The sequence below is a fragment of the Baudoinia panamericana genome (genome assembly GCF_000338955.1).
Source record: "Baudoinia panamericana UAMH 10762 unplaced genomic scaffold BAUCOscaffold_17, whole genome shotgun sequence".
NCBI classification, from domain to species: domain Eukaryota; kingdom Fungi; phylum Ascomycota; class Dothideomycetes; order Mycosphaerellales; family Teratosphaeriaceae; genus Baudoinia; species Baudoinia panamericana.
This window is the reverse complement of record NW_006911273.1, coordinates 1-19,309: the sequence shown is the minus strand read 5'-3', so window position 1 is coordinate 19,309 and position 19,309 is coordinate 1. Positions and strand designations below refer to the sequence as shown.

The 19,309-nt window shown below is 56.9% G+C and overlaps 10 protein-coding genes across 10 annotated transcripts, besides 2 other annotated features; 7 read left to right on the top strand and 3 right to left on the bottom strand.

Annotated features, from left to right (window-relative positions):
* Positions 1 to 89: 89 nt before the first annotated feature.
* Positions 90 to 968, bottom strand: BAUCODRAFT_80702 (uncharacterized protein; the record flags this gene model as incomplete). The annotated part of the gene is made up of 2 exons (XM_007683795.1): positions 90 to 368; positions 429 to 968. 2 exons carry the CDS (start codon positions 966 to 968, stop codon positions 90 to 92), a joined length of 819 nt encoding a protein of 272 aa, XP_007681985.1.
* Positions 969 to 1,506: 538 nt separating this feature from the next.
* BAUCODRAFT_39834 (uncharacterized protein) lies at positions 1,507 to 1,846 on the top strand. Its single transcript, XM_007683777.1, has one exon. It carries the CDS (start codon positions 1,558 to 1,560, stop codon positions 1,711 to 1,713), a length of 156 nt encoding a protein of 51 aa, XP_007681967.1. The 5' UTR covers positions 1,507 to 1,557; the 3' UTR covers positions 1,714 to 1,846.
* Positions 1,847 to 3,753: 1,907 nt separating this feature from the next.
* Positions 3,754 to 4,377, top strand: BAUCODRAFT_52719 (uncharacterized protein; the record flags this gene model as incomplete). Its single annotated transcript, XM_007683793.1, has 1 exon — positions 3,754 to 4,377. A coding segment is annotated over one exon (624 nt), but the record flags the coding sequence as incomplete, so codon positions are not given.
* A 1,476-nt stretch (positions 4,378 to 5,853) lies between these two features.
* BAUCODRAFT_333534 (uncharacterized protein) lies at positions 5,854 to 6,909 on the top strand. The gene has a single exon (XM_007683805.1). The coding sequence runs from the start codon at positions 6,034 to 6,036 to the stop codon at positions 6,586 to 6,588; it is 555 nt and encodes a 184-aa protein (XP_007681995.1). The 5' UTR covers positions 5,854 to 6,033; the 3' UTR covers positions 6,589 to 6,909.
* A 1,001-nt stretch (positions 6,910 to 7,910) lies between these two features.
* On the top strand, positions 7,911 to 9,020 carry BAUCODRAFT_80699 (uncharacterized protein; the record flags this gene model as incomplete). The annotated part of the gene is made up of 2 exons (XM_007683794.1): positions 7,911 to 8,292; positions 8,461 to 9,020. The coding sequence occupies 2 exons, from the start codon at positions 7,911 to 7,913 to the stop codon at positions 9,018 to 9,020; spliced, it is 942 nt and encodes a 313-aa protein (XP_007681984.1).
* An 878-nt stretch (positions 9,021 to 9,898) lies between these two features.
* BAUCODRAFT_80748 (uncharacterized protein) lies at positions 9,899 to 10,991 on the top strand (the record flags this gene model as incomplete). The annotated part of the gene is made up of 2 exons (XM_007683800.1): positions 9,899 to 10,411; positions 10,464 to 10,991. The coding sequence occupies 2 exons, from the start codon at positions 9,899 to 9,901 to the stop codon at positions 10,989 to 10,991; spliced, it is 1,041 nt and encodes a 346-aa protein (XP_007681990.1).
* Positions 10,992 to 11,501: 510 nt separating this feature from the next.
* Positions 11,502 to 11,861, bottom strand: BAUCODRAFT_39825 (uncharacterized protein). The gene has a single exon (XM_007683776.1). The coding sequence runs from the start codon at positions 11,790 to 11,792 to the stop codon at positions 11,616 to 11,618; it is 177 nt and encodes a 58-aa protein (XP_007681966.1). The 5' UTR covers positions 11,793 to 11,861; the 3' UTR covers positions 11,502 to 11,615.
* Positions 11,862 to 12,552: 691 nt separating this feature from the next.
* BAUCODRAFT_333518 (uncharacterized protein) lies at positions 12,553 to 13,514 on the bottom strand. The gene is made up of 2 exons (XM_007683804.1): positions 12,648 to 13,514; positions 12,553 to 12,593 (listed from the first exon to the last, which is right to left on the bottom strand). Exons 1-2 carry the CDS (start codon positions 13,304 to 13,306, stop codon positions 12,590 to 12,592), a joined length of 663 nt encoding a protein of 220 aa, XP_007681994.1. The 5' UTR covers positions 13,307 to 13,514; the 3' UTR covers positions 12,553 to 12,589.
* Positions 13,515 to 14,061: 547 nt separating this feature from the next.
* BAUCODRAFT_333543 (uncharacterized protein) lies at positions 14,062 to 16,141 on the top strand. Its single transcript, XM_007683803.1, has 2 exons — positions 14,062 to 15,135; positions 15,189 to 16,141. The coding sequence occupies exons 1-2, from the start codon at positions 14,166 to 14,168 to the stop codon at positions 16,034 to 16,036; spliced, it is 1,818 nt and encodes a 605-aa protein (XP_007681993.1). The 5' UTR covers positions 14,062 to 14,165; the 3' UTR covers positions 16,037 to 16,141.
* Positions 16,142 to 16,436: 295 nt separating this feature from the next.
* On the top strand, positions 16,437 to 18,657 carry BAUCODRAFT_39823 (uncharacterized protein). Its single transcript, XM_007683775.1, has 3 exons — positions 16,437 to 16,681; positions 16,738 to 16,791; positions 16,851 to 18,657. Exons 1-3 carry the CDS (start codon positions 16,669 to 16,671, stop codon positions 18,227 to 18,229), a joined length of 1,446 nt encoding a protein of 481 aa, XP_007681965.1. The 5' UTR covers positions 16,437 to 16,668; the 3' UTR covers positions 18,230 to 18,657.
* A 164-nt stretch (positions 18,658 to 18,821) lies between these two features.
* Positions 18,822 to 18,883: a sequence feature (Protein overlapping with rRNA (BAUCODRAFT_80713, EMC90817.1) was converted to a misc_feature.).
* Positions 18,884 to 18,929: 46 nt separating this feature from the next.
* Positions 18,930 to 19,020: a sequence feature (Protein overlapping with rRNA (BAUCODRAFT_80713, EMC90817.1) was converted to a misc_feature.).
* Positions 19,021 to 19,309: the final 289 nt, after the last annotated feature.

Genomic DNA, 19,309 nt, shown 5'->3' with positions numbered 1-19,309 from the left:
ACCAAGCTTTCCGCCTCAGCAGCAACTCTCTGCCGCAATACGAACAAGGCTGCTTTGTACATTGTAGACACCCATTGACAGATAGCATCTTAATTGGTCGAGCTTAGGCTGAGTGCCACTTTCGCATGTGGATAGAGCAAACGGCATGTGGACCAGGCCTCGTACTCGGCATCGGGAAGGACTGCGTCAAGCCGTCGAACGCTGTGCTCCGCCCATTGGTCGTGCTGTCTTCGTGTTGCTAGCTGCACCAAGCGGTGCATCTCAAATGCTGACCCACTTGGCGCGACGGATATGAAGGAGAAGTCACGCAGTACATCGACGTCGTCTTCGAAGGCGTCATCAACGGAGCTGTTTGAGGCACTGTCCGACTCCACCCCTAGCCCCTCTATCTCGTTTTTATTCAGAGGACCGGCCTTCGAGGTATTCACCTCTGGATGTCTCAGGAGCATTGCTGGGATGCCTTGATGGTCGTAGAAGCTCATTAATGAGAGCAGGTCTGCCGCCGAGCGCCTGTTCTCATACATGTGCTCAAAGGAGATCTGCCAGGTCAACATAATCAACTTGTTCGTCTCGCGGCCTCTCCGCAATTCGTCCGATTTGGCGCTGAGCAGACTGGTCGTCGACTGCTCGCTCTTTTCCAGTTTACCGAGATACTGCTCGACGGTGCATCGGGATGCTTTCTTCTCGATGCAAGACCCTGCCTGCGATATGGCGAGCGGCATGTACTCGAGCGCCGCCACGAGCTTCTCTGTTGCCTCACCGTCGTTCGTCTGACCCACCTTCCTGTGCAGCAACAACACCGCTTGCTTCTGGCTCATTGGCTCCACCACGGTCGGGAGACGATCGTCTACAAGCTCCCTCGCTGCCGCCCGGCTTCGCGAGGTGAGCAGTATAGCTCCGTGCTCACATACCGGCAAGAACTCTATACGTGCCCTCTTCGTCGCGGACTCTCTTTTCTCCGTTCCCATCTGCATTGGGAGGCGCTAAGAGAAAGCTCGCATCATCCGCATTGTCCGCAACCAAAAGCCACCTTCCCTTCCTCTTGTCACGCAGCCGATCGTACACAAGCTCAAAGACGTGCACCTTTGCATCGTGTGGCCCGTAAATTTCCAGGTCATCAGCAAGCTCGCGGATGCTTCGTCGAAGCGTGCCGCGGTGCTCGCATGGACCCATAACACCCATATATGCGGTGAACGCTCTCGCACGCCGGCAGCCATATTCTATCGCGAGCTGCGATTTCTTGAACGGACATCAGCCATGCATGGCGAGGTGACTTTGCTCACATTCCCTACCCGATGCCGACGAGCCCTACCAGCGTAACTCGGACACCACTTTGATCAGCTTCTCGTCAAGCTAGCGTGGCTCGTCACGTTCCACAAAGTCCGGGTCGCGACAGAAAGGATGTTGTGGCTCGGTGGCGGCGGTGTTTCCGCTCGTTCTGGGGTACAGAGTGGTGAATAGCGTTGCTATAAAGTTCACTACTAGTGCGTCCTAGCAGACTAACTCACCTCGCACCTCATGGTAGTTGATCGTAGCAGCATTGTACTGCCGGTTGTGATGACCACGAAGCTGACCATAGTTGCTCTGTTCACCGTCACCCTGTTTCACATACGCTGCGCTGGCGCTCACGTGCGCCAGGCCGTACGGGAGTATGTGATCAGGGCGCTCGGTCAGAGGATAGAAAAGCATGCAGCACCTGGTACTTGCTGCTAGCAGTACTTGTATCCATATTTGGGAACAGGCAAACTGTCAGCCGGGTACGGAACGAGCGATCCAAGTGACTGCTGCGATACGTAACTGCCAACCGCATAATAAGCAAGTCGGTCTGCATACCTATTGCCGGCGCCGAATGCAGTGAATCGAAGTGGTCAGCGTGCGCTCTGTACACGACCGTCTTGCTGCGCCGCGGCGCTCGTTGTGATCTATACAACCCTTCGACGATACGACCCAAAAACGCTGGAAAGTACACCGGTCTCGTGCATGTTACGAACATCCTGCGGGAGGGTTGCTGAATTGTTGATTTGCCTTGCTGTCATCGCAAACCACTCAGATACATCGTTAGATGTACTGTGCTCATGATTGTCGAGATTGGTTGCAATCGGCTGACGAGTTCTTCAATACGAGATAGCATTTATGAAAGCCCTACGGCCTAGTTCTTCCCGGGCGGAGGGAGGTAGTTTGAGAGTGGTGGCGCTCCGCAGAACAGAGCGTCTTCAACGTCGGTCTAATGGACTCGACGGGAAACAGTTTACTACTGTGATGACGTACACGAAGGATATATCAGGTCAGAACCATTTTGCCCTGACAGCACCAAACGTTGCAGTCTCACAGCCCTTTTCTCTCCGAGCTGGAAACCCGTGACGACCGTACCTACCATCGAGTCATAGGTGAAGGGTTGCCGGCAGCACCCGGATCCACTTCGGACGTAGCTGATGTGGATATGGTGGAGTACATGTAGTTAGGAGACACTGTAGCAATAGCAGCCTCGACAGCACAACAAGCGCCCATAAGCATGACAGGCCGAAATTAGGCCCATGTGGAGTGAGGATGTGCTTGTTGAATGGACTCGTCTGGGCTCCAATAGGAGAAACTTTGCGTACCGCGCCGCACGTTAGTAACGGTGATGGTGGACGCATGCACGAATGGCGCAACAGACGCTCGCTTACGACGATTCACGCAGCCAGCCCTATGCGCCCTACCGAATCGGGTGAAAGAGTAGACCATCGGCATCCAGATGGGTTCGGCTGGCGGGCGGGAGCGGCTCATGCGGGATTCTGCCCCACCCACATTCCCATCCGTCTCACGTGCAGAAATTCGCCGATGGGGGAGCTGAACGAAGGATCAAATCTGACTCCCCTTGGATGTGATCGGACATACTAGAGTGCGCCACTGCCTTGTGAAGGTGAGGTAGACACTACCGATACCACGGCGTCAATACACTCAACAACCTTATGGCCTCTTGGCGGAGGAACCGAGGTACCTGGGTACATGTACTTTACGTCAGCGGGTGGCGCTTAGTGCCAGTCTCGGCGACAAGCCCTTTTCCTCAATCGTCCGTCGTACGTACGGCGGCAACTTGGCCGAGCAAGCAATCTCTCCTCCGTCCGTCACACCTTTAATCCATCCATCCATCCCTCCGTCCTTTCCACCAGCATCTCTTCTATACCGACTCACCCACCTCAACCTCCCGCCGCCGCCACCACCACTCCTTTCGCTCACGCCTGCATTACCTAAGCGCCTCTCATCCTCCGCCCCAGTTCAGCCCCCCTTAGCCCGCCATCCCACCTCCCTGCATTCGTATCACGTTTCGAGATGCGCGCCCGCGATCCTCCCGATGCAGCCAATGGCGATCTCGACGTGCCGGCCACCCTCACCCGCCCACGCTCCGTTTCACCCGTCGGAGCCTCACGCTTCGAAGCCCCATTCCGCCCGGCCAGCAAGAACCCATCGACGTCAACAAACCCATCCCCCACCTCCCCCACCGCCTCAAGCAACACCCACCTCAGCCAACCCAGCGTGACCTCCACCATGCGCACCGACACCACCGCCGCTACCTCGATAGAAGAATACAACACCCACCACCACCACCTCCCCCCAGCCACCCCCTCCCACGATGACGAAAAGCTCCACATCACCCCCGACGGCCAGACCCTCGACAGCCCAACCACCTGCAGCATGCCCCCGCACGACGACGACTCAGCCGACGAATGGTTCTCCCGCTTCCGCTCTGATCCGGACCTCGCCCTCAGCGTCTCGGACGAATGCCCCGACCGCGCCACCCTCGCCGCCGTCTACGACCTCCCCATCTTCGCCGCGGACGGCAGCGCGCGGCCCTTCGGCTCCCTCTACGACCCAGCCTACGCCCTGCACTCGCGCCAACTCGTCCTGTTCGTGCGACATTTCTACTGCGGCGCGTGTCAGGCGTATCTGCAGTGTTTGGCGAAGAGCATCACGAAGGAGGATTATTTCGGCATACCCGTGCCCACCTCCATTATCGTCATTGGATGCGGTAAACCCGATCTAATCCCGCACTACAAGAAATTCACCGGCTGCCCCTTCCCCATCTTCGCGGACCCAACCCGGCAACTCTTCAAAAAGCTGGGTATGGTCGTCAGTCTCAGCATCGGCATGGTGCGGCCGGAGTATATGAAGGAGATCTCCGCCCCGGCGTGGTTGGCAGGGCAGGTGACGACGATCCGCAAGAGTTTGAAGGATCCCGAGGGGATCCGGAAGCGGGATATTGTGCGCGGCGGGAATCCGATGCAGATTGGCGGCGAGTTCCTGTTCGAGGACGGCGAGGTGGTGTGGTGCCATCGCATGCGGAATTATCGGAATCATGCCGAGGTGCAGGTGTTGAGGAAGTTGTTGGAGTTGGATGAGTGAAGGAAAAGTGGAAGGTCTTGGGTTTGTGATTAATGGGAGGAATGCGCCCACTGGAGCGTGCACGCATGGTGGATGGGTTCTGCTTCCAAGCATTTTTGACCGCGCTGACGAGGGCATGCACGACTGATGCGGAGTCGCAAGGAGCCTCGTTGAAGAAGGCGTCAAAATGTGCAGGGTGATTTGCAGACCATCACACACCCAGCTCCTCGCCGAGTCCCCTGGCGCAATGCGCATGGCCAGGAAAGCCCCGCAGTGCATCTCCGCCTCACATCTGCCAAATGCAGGATGTCGGCGCGAGATGATCCGGATGTAGAGCGGAGGAGAAAGCGAGGGCAGAGGGCGGGCTTGGGGACACAGAGAGGAGGACCTCGCTTCGGGGTAAGGATTCACGACAGCGGCTACGGTTTGGCGTAATATACAGTAATATGATGATCTGACGGTCGAGCATCGCATGGGCGGCGTTAATAACGGCAGCATGGAATGGAGGTCATAGCTTATTCATGTGCGTGGCATGTGATCGGCCATGTATCTATGGATTTGGATATGCAGAAGGCTTGGGTATTGGACGAATGTAACCAGTCTAGCACAGTATGGCTTCTACGCCATTCAAGGTATCATTCCCAGCACTGGTGACAAGCTTGGGGAGTCTTGAAGCACGACTCACTTATATCCAGCAGTTCAAACCATCCACTACTACCAGTCGGTTGTATGCTGCTCGCGACTTCTCTCTGCTTAGCTTAACACCGGCTCAACACTCTCGGTTCGGTGACTAACGACTTCCCATGTCGAATGACGAATGGCTCAAACCTGCTCCGCCGGCAAAGCAGATGACGCTGCACCAGCATCGTGACTGACGTTCATAAAGGTCCACTCAGCATGCAATGCGAGTGTGCTCAGCCTTACCGAATAGACCAGCATATTCCTCCCAATCACCGCTCTACAACCAATCCGCACGACTGAACGATCAGTGACGTCCAGAAATGGCGCTGCAAGGCCCGCTCCAAATTCCGCCGAAACGCTCGATGCGCGAGTCGTCGTCACTGTTGGCATCGCAGCCGTGAGGATGCTCTCCGCCGCCCACTCGCTCTCACTGTCGCCGGAGTTGTTGCTGGCGTTGGCCTGGTTCAACAGTCGGCTGCCAGGCCGGCACTGGTGGAGTCCGTCCGTGCAGGTCTGGCTGCTGCGTCCGAAATCGCCAGATAGTTCCCTGAGGTATTTGCAGGTCTAAGTGCAGGACATGGCGCCGCAAAGGTACGAATGCTTCCAACGCCAATCTGTAGAGGCCCTGCAAAAAGCTAACAATGCGAAACAGCGCAGATCACTCTTTTGCACCTCCTGATGGCTCTGCGGCGGATTTCGCGCTTTCGGCTTGTCGGTATGTGCCCAATCTGCTTCTCAGTAACGGATTCGAACACCATGCTGCCGAGGCGGTTAATCAGCTTGCTTACGTGTTTCGATGCGGGTGCGTGTACAGGAAGGTTGGAGACCAGGCACGCCTTTTCATTCAACTTCTGCTCCTGCGCGGCAGAGTCTAACCTTGCAACACTACTTCAAGCGTATGGGTTACTCGGAGCTTAATCTTGCATTACGCCGTACAAGCGCGTATATGGGGTGCGATCCAGGGTGTGGAAGCTCTACAGCGGTCCAGACATGCGCATAAGTGGTTGCTACCCGATCGGTTGGCGAAGGATCTGCCAACCAATCTGCGGCGACACTATGCTCGCCCCATTCAGCGAAGAAGGAGTGCTACTTCGCGCCTGCATCTACAAGCATCCAGGTCGCCTACCAGTCCCGTCAGGGTGCCGCAAGAAGATGTCTCGAACCTTCTCCGGAGAAGATCAGTGTCACGGTCATACCGTTGCGTCCGATACAATGCCACCGCAGCTTGACCTGAACGAACCAAGACGTATCATAGCTTGCTCTTGCCGAATGCGAAGCTGCAACGCTGCATGCGGTACGTGCTGCTCCCGGCTTACCTGCTCACGCCAGTGCTTTGCCGGCCTTGGTTGGGGGAAGTGTGTATATGTCCTTGCCGAGCTGATGCTTGCCGGTCACGAAACGGTATTGTTCGTGGGCGGATGCTTTGAGAGCGGTATGGCATCTTCCAGATGCAGCGCATGGAGTACAGATGTCGTTAAGCACAGCAACGAGCACGCAGAAGAAGGCTGGCTGCACAAAAGACTTGCCCTCTACTTTCAGCGTTGAGACGCCGGGCGATGATGTCTCACTATGGTGGCACCCAGATACACCAGCCTATCCACCACGGAGCGTGGGTCATGGACTGGACGGCACACAACAGTCGCTTACCTTGTGCTTACATTGGGACATTGATACGACCGTACGCGAGATGTGCCTTCCACTCAACACGCGAGCTCGGCTGGTGCCGCCGAAGCTTGGCGCGACCAGGCTTCCGCCGGCGCGCCTTCCACCCTCCACGGCTGCAACGAACCACACTCCTCGTCACGGCCCCAATATTGTCACCCGACACGGAATACCCACGCCGATATGGATGCCACGGAGGGTGCAGGAGGCGTTCCGCGCAAGAGGCATCCCGAACACACCGAAGCCGAAGAGAGCGAGGCGCATCCGCCATCGGCCAAGAGGCAATGCAGCGACGAGGACTCTGCAACACTGAGCTCTTAGACGGCACAAGTTTGTACGTATAGGGGTTTTGTCCAGCTTCTGCCCCTGTTGACAGCCTGCAGCACCCGGTACAGTACTCTGTGTAGGATCAGCTTCGAAGAGAGCCAGTCCACGTACATGATCCCGTTCGGCCTGCTGAAGCATGACCATCCGAGCTTGCTGAACCTCGCGCAGCGCGTGGTGGAGTACGATAAGGCCGGGAGATGGAGGTCGTATTAAAGCTTACTGGGCATGGCCTTCTACTGCCTGATCGAGCGACCCGTCTCATTGACCATCTCATGATGTGGCTAGTCACTGGGTGCCTGTCTCCGTTCCCGGTTGACGATTCAACAGTCGCTAGCAGGGATGACTTCCGCCTGCTCGGTCTCACTGAAAGCCCACCGACGTATGGTGTCGTGAAGCCGCCACAAGAGCGTGATGTCATGGACGAAGTCGATCTCGTGCACATTCACGAGTTCGCATACGTCAACGGGGTCTATGATCTAAGTAACGCTGCTCTAACTGCATTTGGCAGACAGCACGCACTTCTCGAGGCTATCGCAACGAAGGCTGCCGTAGACCTCGCCTTCAATAGCGCCAGCGGCTCCCAGTTGCAGGACTTTCTCGCGAGACAGGCAGCCATTCAGCTCGATTCTTGCTATAAATCATGCCTCCCTCTTGCGACGGCAGATTTCCATGCGGCGTATCGAACCGCCATCCTGCGCGAGAGGTGTGCCTCGATGATAGAAGCCAATCGCAACAAAGCCGGTGCGAAGTACTCCGGCCGTGGCCCTGCGTGGTACCGACAGGTGTGCGCGGCTCATGTTTACATGGCGGAACAACCTGGGAGTGATTGCATCTTGTCCTTGGAGCGATCATCTAAGGACTGGCTTATTCCTTTCGAGATGGATAATGAATGGCCTGCATCTCTACGATCATGGCCGCTCACGCTCAGCACGTCCGAAGTCCCGCAACTCTACAACGACGTAGGAACTGTTTTTGTAGGCCTGGAACGAGTTCGAGTTGAGGTCAACGTCGCCGTCTTATGCCACTTTTCAAAAGTCTTCCAAGGTGCGTTGTTCGGCGGCTTTTCCGAGGCTGCATCAAAGGAGCTTGACTTGTCCGGTAAGTCGATGCCTGATTTCGGGCTCTTTCTTGCGTGGCTGTATACTCGCCAGATTGTGCTTCCCTGCACGGACGACCACGAGGCCTGGGCACGCTACGTACAAGCCACTCGCCCTCCGGACTTTGACCCGAGCACAAGTGACGACGCTTCCGAAGCGGAAGGTTCTCATGATGGTATCGCTTCGAGTAGTGCCAGCGGCGTAAGAAGAAGCGAGGAACCGCATTTTGCGCCCATGTCTACTCCCAGGTTAGCCGGCATTACCGCCCATCAGGATAGAGCACAATATATCCCTTGCTCACGAATGGGAAGTGGCGTTTGCGGGCTCAGAGCCCTGCCTAACGATCCACGTTTCCGGAGTCAAGATGCCCTGCTCGACCTTTGCATCTTCGCAGACCGAAACGATATCGAAGCACTCCGAAACGATGTGATGACGATGGCGGTCAAGCTTCGCGAGGAAGGCTGGCCTCCTTTTGCACTGTCTTTGAATCGCATCCGCTACGCTCTACAATCCTTGCCTTCCGGGTCAGCCTTCGTTAGATTTCTGATGGACGAGGTTGCTCGTTCTCGTTCGATCAGTTACAACCAGAACAGCTGGCGTCTTAATGGTGACTTGCCCAAGGAGTTCCTGATCGGCGTGACGCATCGCCTCACGGTGCTTAGAGATACGGCGTGGCATCTGGAAGATCTCGGCTGGGTCGGTGAACACAGCTACAAGGCGCGGGCAGACAGAACAGAGTGGTACGACAAAGTCTGCACTGCGTACCATGAGCATTCATCAAGGACCGAGAAAGATTTGTGTCGTCAGCAACTCACCGGACTGAGCGCCAGGATGGAGGATGTGATTGGCGACACATGGCTCGAGCAGCCAGTCAAGGCATTCAACGCCTAAGCGAGCAAGGGAGCACGATGGCGAAGGATCGATTTCTGCATCACTCGTATTAGGCTGGCGGAGTGAGTTGCCCACAAGCAAGCAGCGCATGACGGGTGTTGTGGAATAGTCAAGCTGGCACAAGCAGGCTACTTCAACATGCGAAGGACCCGGGCGAGGCTCCCCAGCGCTGTATGCGGTGACAGGTCGTCGAACGAGTTAGAAGTGTGGCTTACGTTGTGCTTCAACGGCAAATCAACGCTGCTAATCTCTCATGCGCCAGACCGTGAGACAAGATATAGATGGTGACCGTGCAAGCCCACGAGCCGCTCTATCTTCGCAGTTGTTGATGTCTCTGGGAGTGAGATGGAGCGCTACGAGCGCATATTCTTGTCTTCACATTCCTCAGCCTTGCGGCCGAGCTCCTCGTGGCATTCAGGCTCAAGGTTACGGATATGGAGCGGAACACGCCGGAGACCCTAGTTCTACCCCGCCAGTCCCGAGACAGACATGGAGCTAAGATGCATTCAGGCGGGGGGACCCTTGGAGGTGCATTCACACCTGCCGTTCCTGTACCACAACACACCATCTTGAACAACGGCCGCCCCTGCCTTTCCACCCGTCAACATGCACCCGTACACATCGCATCAACACGTGCCTTCCTGTTCGAGATCTCGCACTACTTACGGCCTTCGCTGTCCAGCGCATCGCAGGCTGCAGTCGAGGGAAGGGTGATGCTTTAGGATTACAGCGTCGCGCCGTCACATTCCCTAGAGCATTGAGCGCGACGGTGACCAACGGCTAGTCAACACTGGTCCACCCGCATCACCGCCACCACCGCTACCACCACGTCGAACCACGCTCTTCTGCAGCCGTTGTGAAGCAAGCGAGAGTCAGCCATGGGTACAGCACGCTGCTCCGCACCGGCGATTATCGCTCTCTCCGCCCTCCTGTTTCGGTCCGCTTCAGCACAGCTCCTCACCAACGGCAATAGCCAGCTCCCGTCATGTGCCGCCACCTGCACCCTCCTCAACCAAGCCGCTCAAGCCTGCAGCGGCACCGCCACCGCCGACCAGGGCACTTGGAGCTGTTTCTGCCAATCGGCCTACCTCAAGACCCTCTACACCACCCCGAATGGCGTCTGCGATCAGTTCTGCACCAACCCGAGCGACAACCAGCAGGTGATGACGTGGTACACCAGCAACTGCGGCAGTGACAATGGCGCGATCGAGCATGCCGGCTCCGCGACCGGTGCGACGACGGTGGTGGTTACGAGCACGAGCATGACTTCTACGACGACGGCGGCGGCTGCTACGAGCGATGGCGTACAACCTACGACGACGGCATCCGGCGGCTCGGCTTCGGTGTCGAATCTCAACACTTCCAACGCCGATTGGTGGAGCATACATTACGTATGTCTGTCTTTCGCATACCAAGAGCTCTTGCATGCTAACCTTGATGCAGAGATGGGTCATCATGCTCATCGTCCTCTTCGTCAGCTTCATCCTCATCGCCATCGTCGCAGTCTTGCTCAAACGCCGTCATGACCGCAAGCAAGACCGCATCCGCGAAGGCTTCAACGCCGGCATCACCAGCCGCACCACGCCCATGATTACCATCACCGCGCAGGATGGCGCCGCAGGAGACTCGACCTTCATGAGCGGTGCGCAGCCAATTGCTGGAGGAGGATGGGAGGCTGGCGGTGGCAGGAACAGCCCGGCTCGGACAAGAGAGGTGTTCATGCCCTATGGGTACAGTTACACGAGGAGTGAGAGTCGGTTGGGCAGTCGTGGGGATTTGGATGGGAGGAAGAGTCCGGTGCCGAGGGGTATGGCGCCGGTGGAGGATTTGGAGAAGGAGGTTGGGATTGGTGCGGCGAATGCGGATACGCCTCGAAGTGTGAGATCGGCGAAGAAGGGCAGGAGGGTGATGGTGAGGGAGAGGAGTGTTGAGGGGCCGGAGAGTCCGGTGGCGGAGAAGGAGCGGCGGTGATGATGTGATATTGCTATTATTTGTGTATGAGTGACGATGACTGCATTGTTGTGATACCATTTCCACCGATGGCTCGAGCGCTACTAGATGGAAGCTAGGCAGCTCCAGTTCATTGTCTTGAAGTTTTGTGCGTTGAACGCAACTACTCAAGCTTCGCAGCATTCTCGAACAAGACCTCCCAGCTAGCAAACCAGCCAAGCACCAGTGAACCATTGCTGCTGCAACGGGTAGCGTAATGGAGAGATATGTCGACGGTGGGCTGAAGGTGGCGTGAGGGTGTGATGTCAAGACAGTGGTGCTTGTGCACTGGCAGCTTGCGCTGGACTTCGGTGTTCGTATGGTGCATCGTGTGACCGTTGGCAGCATCACCCGTTCGGTACTCTGTATAGACATTGGAGAAGATGGCGAGCGATGACCTCTGGAAGTGTCCAATTGAGATACACGTGAGAGATGTGTCGCCTTGCGAAGACGAGTTTGCTTCCGCGGCGTCATAGCGGCGCAAAGCATGCAGTATCGGGAGGACATACGCATATCAAATTCTGAACCACCAAGACACGCAGCAGCGGCAAAGAGAGTAAGAGAAATGCATCCGCTTTGGCAACACACCAACCACCTGCACTGCAGTCAAACATCCTTGACCACTTTGGCATACCGGCAGATGTTCTTCTCATCCGGCCTATGATCGCGACACAGTACACAGTCCGCCGTGAGGTTGATGGGTTTGAACCAAGCGGTAGTCACCTCCTGCAACCCTTCGTCCCAAAGCGGCAAGAAGAAGCTGAAAAGACCAGGATTGATCATGAAGCGGACGACGAAGTGCTGGCCAGAGTACACCCTGGAGCCAGACGCCGAGTTGTGCAGCTGCAGCACCTCGAGAGTCCTCTGGTGAGCGGGAAAGGCGGCCAGCACTCGGAGGCGGACTTCGCTCGGGTTGAACGATGCAGGGGTACGTTTGTCCTCATGATCGGCATTCGCGCTCCATATGAAGACCTTCGGAGGCCTGCGGTAGACGAAGTCGGCAGTGAGGTAGTGACCTTGCAGGCAAATGGGTATGTTCATGGCCTTCTTAGCCAGCTGTAAGGTGGGATAAGTAACTGCCCAGACATGGTCGCACCATGACTGGCACCCGGTTGGTGTGTTGTTCGAGCCGAAGGTCACGGCGCACGCCTCGAGAATGTCGTCGCGGGTGACTGCGATGGGTGCGTTGGGAGCATTGAGCGTGTACATGACTGTCCCTCTTTGGCCAGAGTTGGTCGTGAACTTGATGAGGGTCGGCGGTGCTAAGTCAGGTGGTGGCTCTAGCATGGCAAATCGCCGCGGAGACGGCTCGCAAAGTTGTCTTGCTCGAGTGCGCTTAGGCCGGTCTTCGTCAAAGCTGTCAAGAGTGCGAGCGGTGGCGCCATTCTTCACGTCGATATGCGGACGTTGCCGTAGCCGACGCAGACCGGTGAGATCCGGAAGTTCGGGGATGTCAGGCTTCTCGATCCTTACAGGCGTCTTGCGACGGTCCACTGCAGTCGGCTGAGGCAACGCAATCGCCGCCGTATCCTTGAGTAAGAGGCCAGACTGTGCTGGTAATGCACCTACGAGCGATTCAATCATCTGCAGATGAGTCAGCAAGAGCTTCAGCTTGACGGGTAGCAGTCGAGGCTGTACCCATTGTTCCGTACCTGGGTGCTTGTTTTGGCTTGGACCTCGAGCAACACCTTCGGTAAAGATTGGCGGACCTCGGGCGGCAAGGCTTTCACAAACACAGTCAGGGTGCGGCGAAGAGCAGACTCGCTGCTGATACCAGAGGCCGCTGCCACAGCATGCTCCCGACGCAATGGGCGAGCAACCCTTTCTATCAAAGGGCGCGATTTTGCCTCCGAGATGTCGCCTGAGCGCAGAGCTTCCTGTGTCGCGGATGCTGCTGCAGCTGATGTGCTCGCATGCTGCACTAGCTCCTTCGACGCAAGCTTGTAGATATCGTCCTTCCGTTTATATTCCGCAATGACGTGCATGCAAGCCTTGAAAGCTCCGTGATTGAGTACATGTTTGCCTGCATTCACTTCCGAAGTCTCGCTCTGAGCCTCCGAAACGGTATCATCAGCTGCAGCGCCTGCAACGTGAGGAGCTGTTATGGCTGTAGGATTGTCTCCATCCGGCGACTCTTGCTTGATGATGTGTTGTGCTGACAGCAGACATTCGGCTGCAATGCGACGTGCGATCTCGTCGCCCGGAGCCGGATCCTCCGCTTTGCGCTTCGCGTTGCGAGTCATGGGTGCGGAGACGGGACAATCCGGACGATGGCGGCGGAAGCTCAGGAAACGCATTCGCTGCGCTTCATGTACAGTCTGCGTCGAAGAACAGCGCAACGTAGATGCTGTGGTGCCTTGAAACGGAGGATGGAGCGAGACAATGTCTCTTGACCTCCTCGCCGGATGCCCGTAATCTCAACCCTGGCTTATTTGGCGGAAAGTTGTCAGGAGTCAAGCTCCACCTCACCCTGATTAGCGAAGCAAGAGCCAATCCCGACTCGCCTCGGCGACCATTTGTTTGAAGGCGGACATGGCCAGACGGTAGTCTCTACGCCAACTCCTCTTCGCTTTGACTGAACGACGCCGCGCGCGATGGTAGCTTAGACCCTGATTTGCGAGCATTGACTGTCAAGCGCACTTCCACTGTTGCCGCGGCGCTCTGGACTGCAATCATCATATAAAGTGCATTCCGAGCACTCTCCGTGTCTGCTTATGGAGTGGCAAGGGTCTGGAGCTCGTGCCTTTGCTCACCCACGTGCCGTCTCCCATCGACGGTGGCCCGCTACGCCGACGGAGACCATGGCCGCATCATCTTCGTTGAGTTGCCGTCTATGTTCCGGCCAACACGCCAGCGCGCGTATCGGACGCGTACAGGCCTGGAGCATGGACGCGACCTGCGTGGTTCATATCGTTTGTGTAAGGACTTGCGACTTGCTTCGACATTGACTTTGACCGCTGCGGGCCGTCAGATGAAGGTCCTTTGGTGGCATAGCATCAGGATCCATCCTACCTCCGGTAGACAGCATCTCTCGCCCGCTCTTGTGGCCCTGGAGGGCCAAGTCGTATGGCAGCCTGACCCACGTACTCGAAGACTTCATTGAAGCCAGCCTATCGACCTACCCTGTCGCTGCTTCCTCGTTCCTGCTCAGCCATCATGACCCCCAGACAGCAACCGAGCCCTCCCTCGTCATCACAACACCGTCTTGCGACGCCACGGTTTACGTCAATCAACGCACAGCACCCCAAGCCGACCTCCAACCACGCCGCAGTCGCCTCCGCATCCACCGCAACCGCCGAAGCTGCGGAAGCGTCTGCCTTTGACGATTTTGGACAAAGAAACGGCCACACGAAGCGTACGACCAGGTCACAGTTGCCGGAGCTGCAAGATCGGGACTTTCAGGTGGACAGCATCCTTGAGCGTCGTCAAGGAGCCGGCGGAGTAGAGTACCTTGTCCAATGGCAAGAAAGTTGGTTGGATCCGTCACTGATATTGCGCAATGACGACGGTACAAGATTCGTACGCTGCAACGGCTCCGACTGGCCTGTCAAGGTGGTGCTGCCAGTATCGCCAGTGGACGAAGACCCAAGAGAATGTGCTGTGGGCTGGGAGCCTACCTGGCAGCCGAAGTCCAGCCTGTCCGGCTCTCAAGACCTCATCGATGATTTCGAACGCGACAACCCGTCCAATATTCCAGATGAGCCAAGTAGGGCCGTTGTGCATGTGCGAGCGCATCCCGGTGGCAGGCTGGAAGCTTGTAATAGCTTCTCATCCAACGTATTCTACCCGAGAGCTAAACGTGACTATGCGCCAGCCATGATTGCGTGGAGTCGAGACAACGGTGGGATCATCGCAAAAGCATGCCTTCGATTGGACACAAAGCGGGCCTTGCGCTTCCGGAAGGTGTTTGTCAAGGCTGAGCGCATGTTCAATCTGGCAAGACCGAGTCATGGAAATGCAGCGATGGTGTTCATCAAGGGTGTGGTGCAGGCGAAGCCGTGCGACTGTTGCACGCTTGCTGGTGCACCGTTTCCGCATTGTGTGACTTTCGACTTCGCATTCCATGGTGCGTGCGCTAATTGTGGGTTTCGGGAACGAGGAACCGGCTGTAATTACCACGGTGATGGTAAGACTGTCCTGACACGATATACTGCCATCTGCTGATAACGGCGTGCACAGCGAAGGAGGGTGTTGTTCGCTGGGTCCGCGCGGTAGGCTCAGAGACAGCACCCCAGCATCAGCTGATCGAAGTAGCTAATCGGCATGGCTCGCTCTCCTCAGTCATCGGACACGGCCCAATCGCAAACGGCTCATCGCATGACCGCGGAACCGGTAATGATAGCTCAGGCCCAGCGACAGCGGATAGGACGGACCACGAAAGCGTCCCCGGTAGAGGCCCCTCGACGGAGCTTGGAAGCCCGAATCCATTTCCAGACACTGTCATGCAAAGCCCGAGCATGCCTGTTGCGGAGGCGACCGATGCTGCGCGCGCGGCAACGCGGAGCCCCTCGCTGGCTCCCTTGGACTCCTCTCCGTTGCGTGCTATGAAGTCTCGAGAGCAGAATGGACGTGCGACGCCTGGTCCTTCGAATTGGCGAAAGCGCCGCCGGGCTCACCACTCTCATTCTGATGTGGGCTCGTCCAAGCGACCATCGCCTGCTGCGGCCAAGCAGGCCGAAAAGGTCGAAAAGGCCGCCAGTACGCGCAGCACTGAAGACGAAGACCAAGAGGAAGACCAAGACGAAGTACCAGTATACCGAAATGAATACTTCGAGCAGGGTCAGGCAAGTCCAGCACAAGTTCGAGTCATCTTGAAGCATTGCGATTCGCGATGGCGAGACATCTTCGACAGAGCTTGGCGGAAATGGGTGTCACGAGTGCAGCCTCCCGGTTCGCCAAACAGTCTGACGAAGGAAGAGTTTCTGTCGCTGCATCTGTACGAGTCGCTGAATGGTGCGGTGACAGCTCGCTGCCCGCCAGCGCCTCCGTCGTCTACTTCACCGCATGAGATCGTTACGCTAAAGTAGATCCAGGCTTTCTTGTTGTGTGCGTGGTCTTCAATCTATAAGTGATGACGTGGCGCTGGTATGGGTTGTTGGGAAGGTGTCGCGCCTTTGTTGTCTTCATAGTGTACACTAATTGCTAGACCGAACCTTTACCGGTGTTATTCAGCAAGCTGATCCCACCGTACAACATTCTCCCCCGTCCTCTCGCGTCATCGTCGTTGTCGTCATCGTCATGTAACGAAGCACTTATCATTGGTGTCGTACATGGCGGTTCCCACTGCACGTCCGCGTGGCAAAGGAGGAGCGTTCGTGTCTTTGCCCCGCCATTGCGTCCCCACCCCCGCAAGATCTTCCCGGCCCGCCGAGCCGCGATAGACCCTGCATCTGCATCTTCGAGTAGTGAAGCTCTTCAGATATGAAGCATCTGCGTCTGGTGCAGACACATGCATCTCCCCCGACACCACATCAACCAAGCTGGATGTTCTAGCCAAGCTACTCCATCGCCTCACCGGGACGATTACCGGCACGTGCCGTACCGAAGCATACCAGATCTGCCCAGATCAGCCCAGATCACTTGTTGCGATCAAATCACGAGACTGTGTCTGAGGGCATGAGAAGCGATTAAGGCAGGAGATTGCGTCGGAAGAGCCGAAATGGCGGTGAACGGCATGTCGTGACCGCGATGAGACAAGCTTTCGAGATGCACAGCTAATCCCTCCCAGGCGCACTGCCACCACCCACCTTCGACCTCGATGCATGGGCCAACAACTACGAAGGTACGCTCAAAGTCGAATGCGGTGGTATGGGTGATATGGCACGTACTGACCGCTGCTAGGTGCTCTCCTTCCACTCCGTCTCGCACACGTCGCCACCCGCTGCCCTCCTCTCGCCCGCCAAAGCCTGACCACCGCCATCTCCGCCGCCAAGACGGGCAAGAATGTCCAGCTGTACATGCGCCTGTGTGAGCTGGCAGGACACCTTGGTCTGGATGACCTCCGCACGCCGGACGAAGCATGGGTGAGCAAGCAAGACGAGGGCAACAAGCGCGAGCTGAGCCGGCTGGAAGGCGAGCTGCGCGGTTACAAGAACAATCTCATTCGCGAGAGTATCCGCATGGGCCAGGAAGATCTCGCACAGCACCACCTCGTCACCGGTGGACCGCTACCTGACCTCAGCAATCCTCAGTCGCTCAGCACCGCCGGCTACAATGCCGCATACCAGGCCTTCGGCAAGATGCGCGATTACTGCACCACTCCCACCCACATGGCCGCCATGACTTTGCGCTTGGTCTACTCCGCCGTGCTCATGGCTGTCAACGCCCAGCAGACCGGTGGATCAGCCATGCACCACTTCAACAGCGTCCTCGCCAACGCCAGCCGCCTGCGCACCGCCGGAGTGAAGGAGGAAGAGCAAGTCAAGCTCACACCCATCGCGATCGCCATGACCGGCATTGCCCATCTAGGCCAAGGCAACTACCGCGATGCTGCTGCATCTTTCCGCTACACGCCAGCAGAATACAACAACCTCGGACCCATCCACGGCGCAGACTTCGGCCGCTTGGTGGCCTCCGCGAACGACATCGCCATCTACGGTGGTCTTTGCAGTCTCGCCACGCTCAGTCGGCAGGAGCTCATTGACAAGGTCCTCGGTGGCACCTTCCGCGTCTTCCTCGAGCTCGAACCGCACATGCGCAAAGCCATCAGCCTTTACACCACCGCCAAATATCAAGCCTGCCTCGACACCTTGCAACGTTACTACAGCGACTGGAGTCTCGACGTCTTTCTCGGCGCGGCTGTCATTGCTGGTGGCAACGGCTCACACGTCGACCGCTTGTTCGCTCTGATCCGCGAGAAGAGCATCACCGCCTACTTCTCGTCCTTCTCCGAGGTCTCACTGGCCTCACTGGCCTCCACCTTCCCGCCCACGACTTACGCACAGACGGCGATGGAGGACGAGGTGCTGAGCATGATTGACTCCGGAAGGCTGGACGCTCGGCTCGACGCTCTCAATGGCGTGCTAATTGCGCCTAAGTCAGATGTCAGAGCGGCCGTGCATGCAGAGGCAAAGCGAGCCGCGGAGGAGGTCGAGCGGACGTTGCTGTTGCGGCTGCACAAGGTGAACGCTGCGTTGGCCGGGTTGGAGATTCCGCGGTCGAAAGCTGGCGGTGGGGTGGGATGGGGAGAGGTTGCAGCCATGGGTGACGGAGTGTACTGAGAGTATTGCTGGCTGACGAAGAGGACGTGATTGACGATCTTGTCGGACTTCGGCTGAAGCCAGGCGTGAGCATAGCGAGGGCGAAGACGGCGTCTGGGGAAGATTACTCCACGCAATGCGCGTCTGCAATGGAGCGAGCCACTGCATTTCAGCGCTTCGGAATTCTCTTGTGCATCTGCCGCATGTATAGTATGCCAAGCCAATTATGCTTGAGAATCGAGCTGTGGCGCCCAGCATTGCCAGCCCATCAGCGACCAATCCTGCAATTGACCCGAAGTAACGGTCACCTTCCCAATAAAGAAAGATATGTCGCCACGTATAGAACACCGGATAGCAATATTGAGATTGGTGCTAGAACTGATGTTGCTCGTCTTCGACTCGCATAGAAGTCGCACAAGGTGCGCATCCGCCAAGCACGATCGTATGCGCCTCGGCCTTCTAGTCAACTATATAGTATTCCGCCTACTGCCTCCAATATCACTTTAAGAGCCTGATAGTAATAGGCTTAATGATTACAGAGGAGTACGCTAGCAGTAGCGCGAGTGTAGTAGTAGCTAGGTTAGATACATACCGAAGCAGAATTCGGTAAGCGTTGGATTGTTCACCCACTAATAGGGAACGTGAGCTGGGTTTAGACCGTCGTGAGACAGGTTAGTTTTACCCTACTGATGACCATCGTCCCAACGGTAATACCGCTTAGTACGAGAGGAACCGCGGTTTCAGATAATTGGTTTTTGCGGCTGTCCGACCGGGCAGTGCCGCGACGCTACCATCTGCTGGATTATGGCTGAACGCCTCTAAGTCAGAATCCATGCCGGAACGGGACGATCCTCTCCGGCACGCCGTACGCGGATGAGAATAGGTACCGCCAGCACCTTGCACGGGCACGCCGCTGAAGAGGCAGCCCGACTTTGTAATTTGACCGCGCGCCGGGATGAAACCCTTGCAGACGACTGGGGATGTCGGACCGGGTCGTGTAAGCAGTCGAGTAGCCTTGTTGTTACGAGCTGCTGAGCGTAAGCCCGCGTCCGCAGTTTTGTTCGATACACCCCCATGAGATTGATCGATGGTTTGGAACCA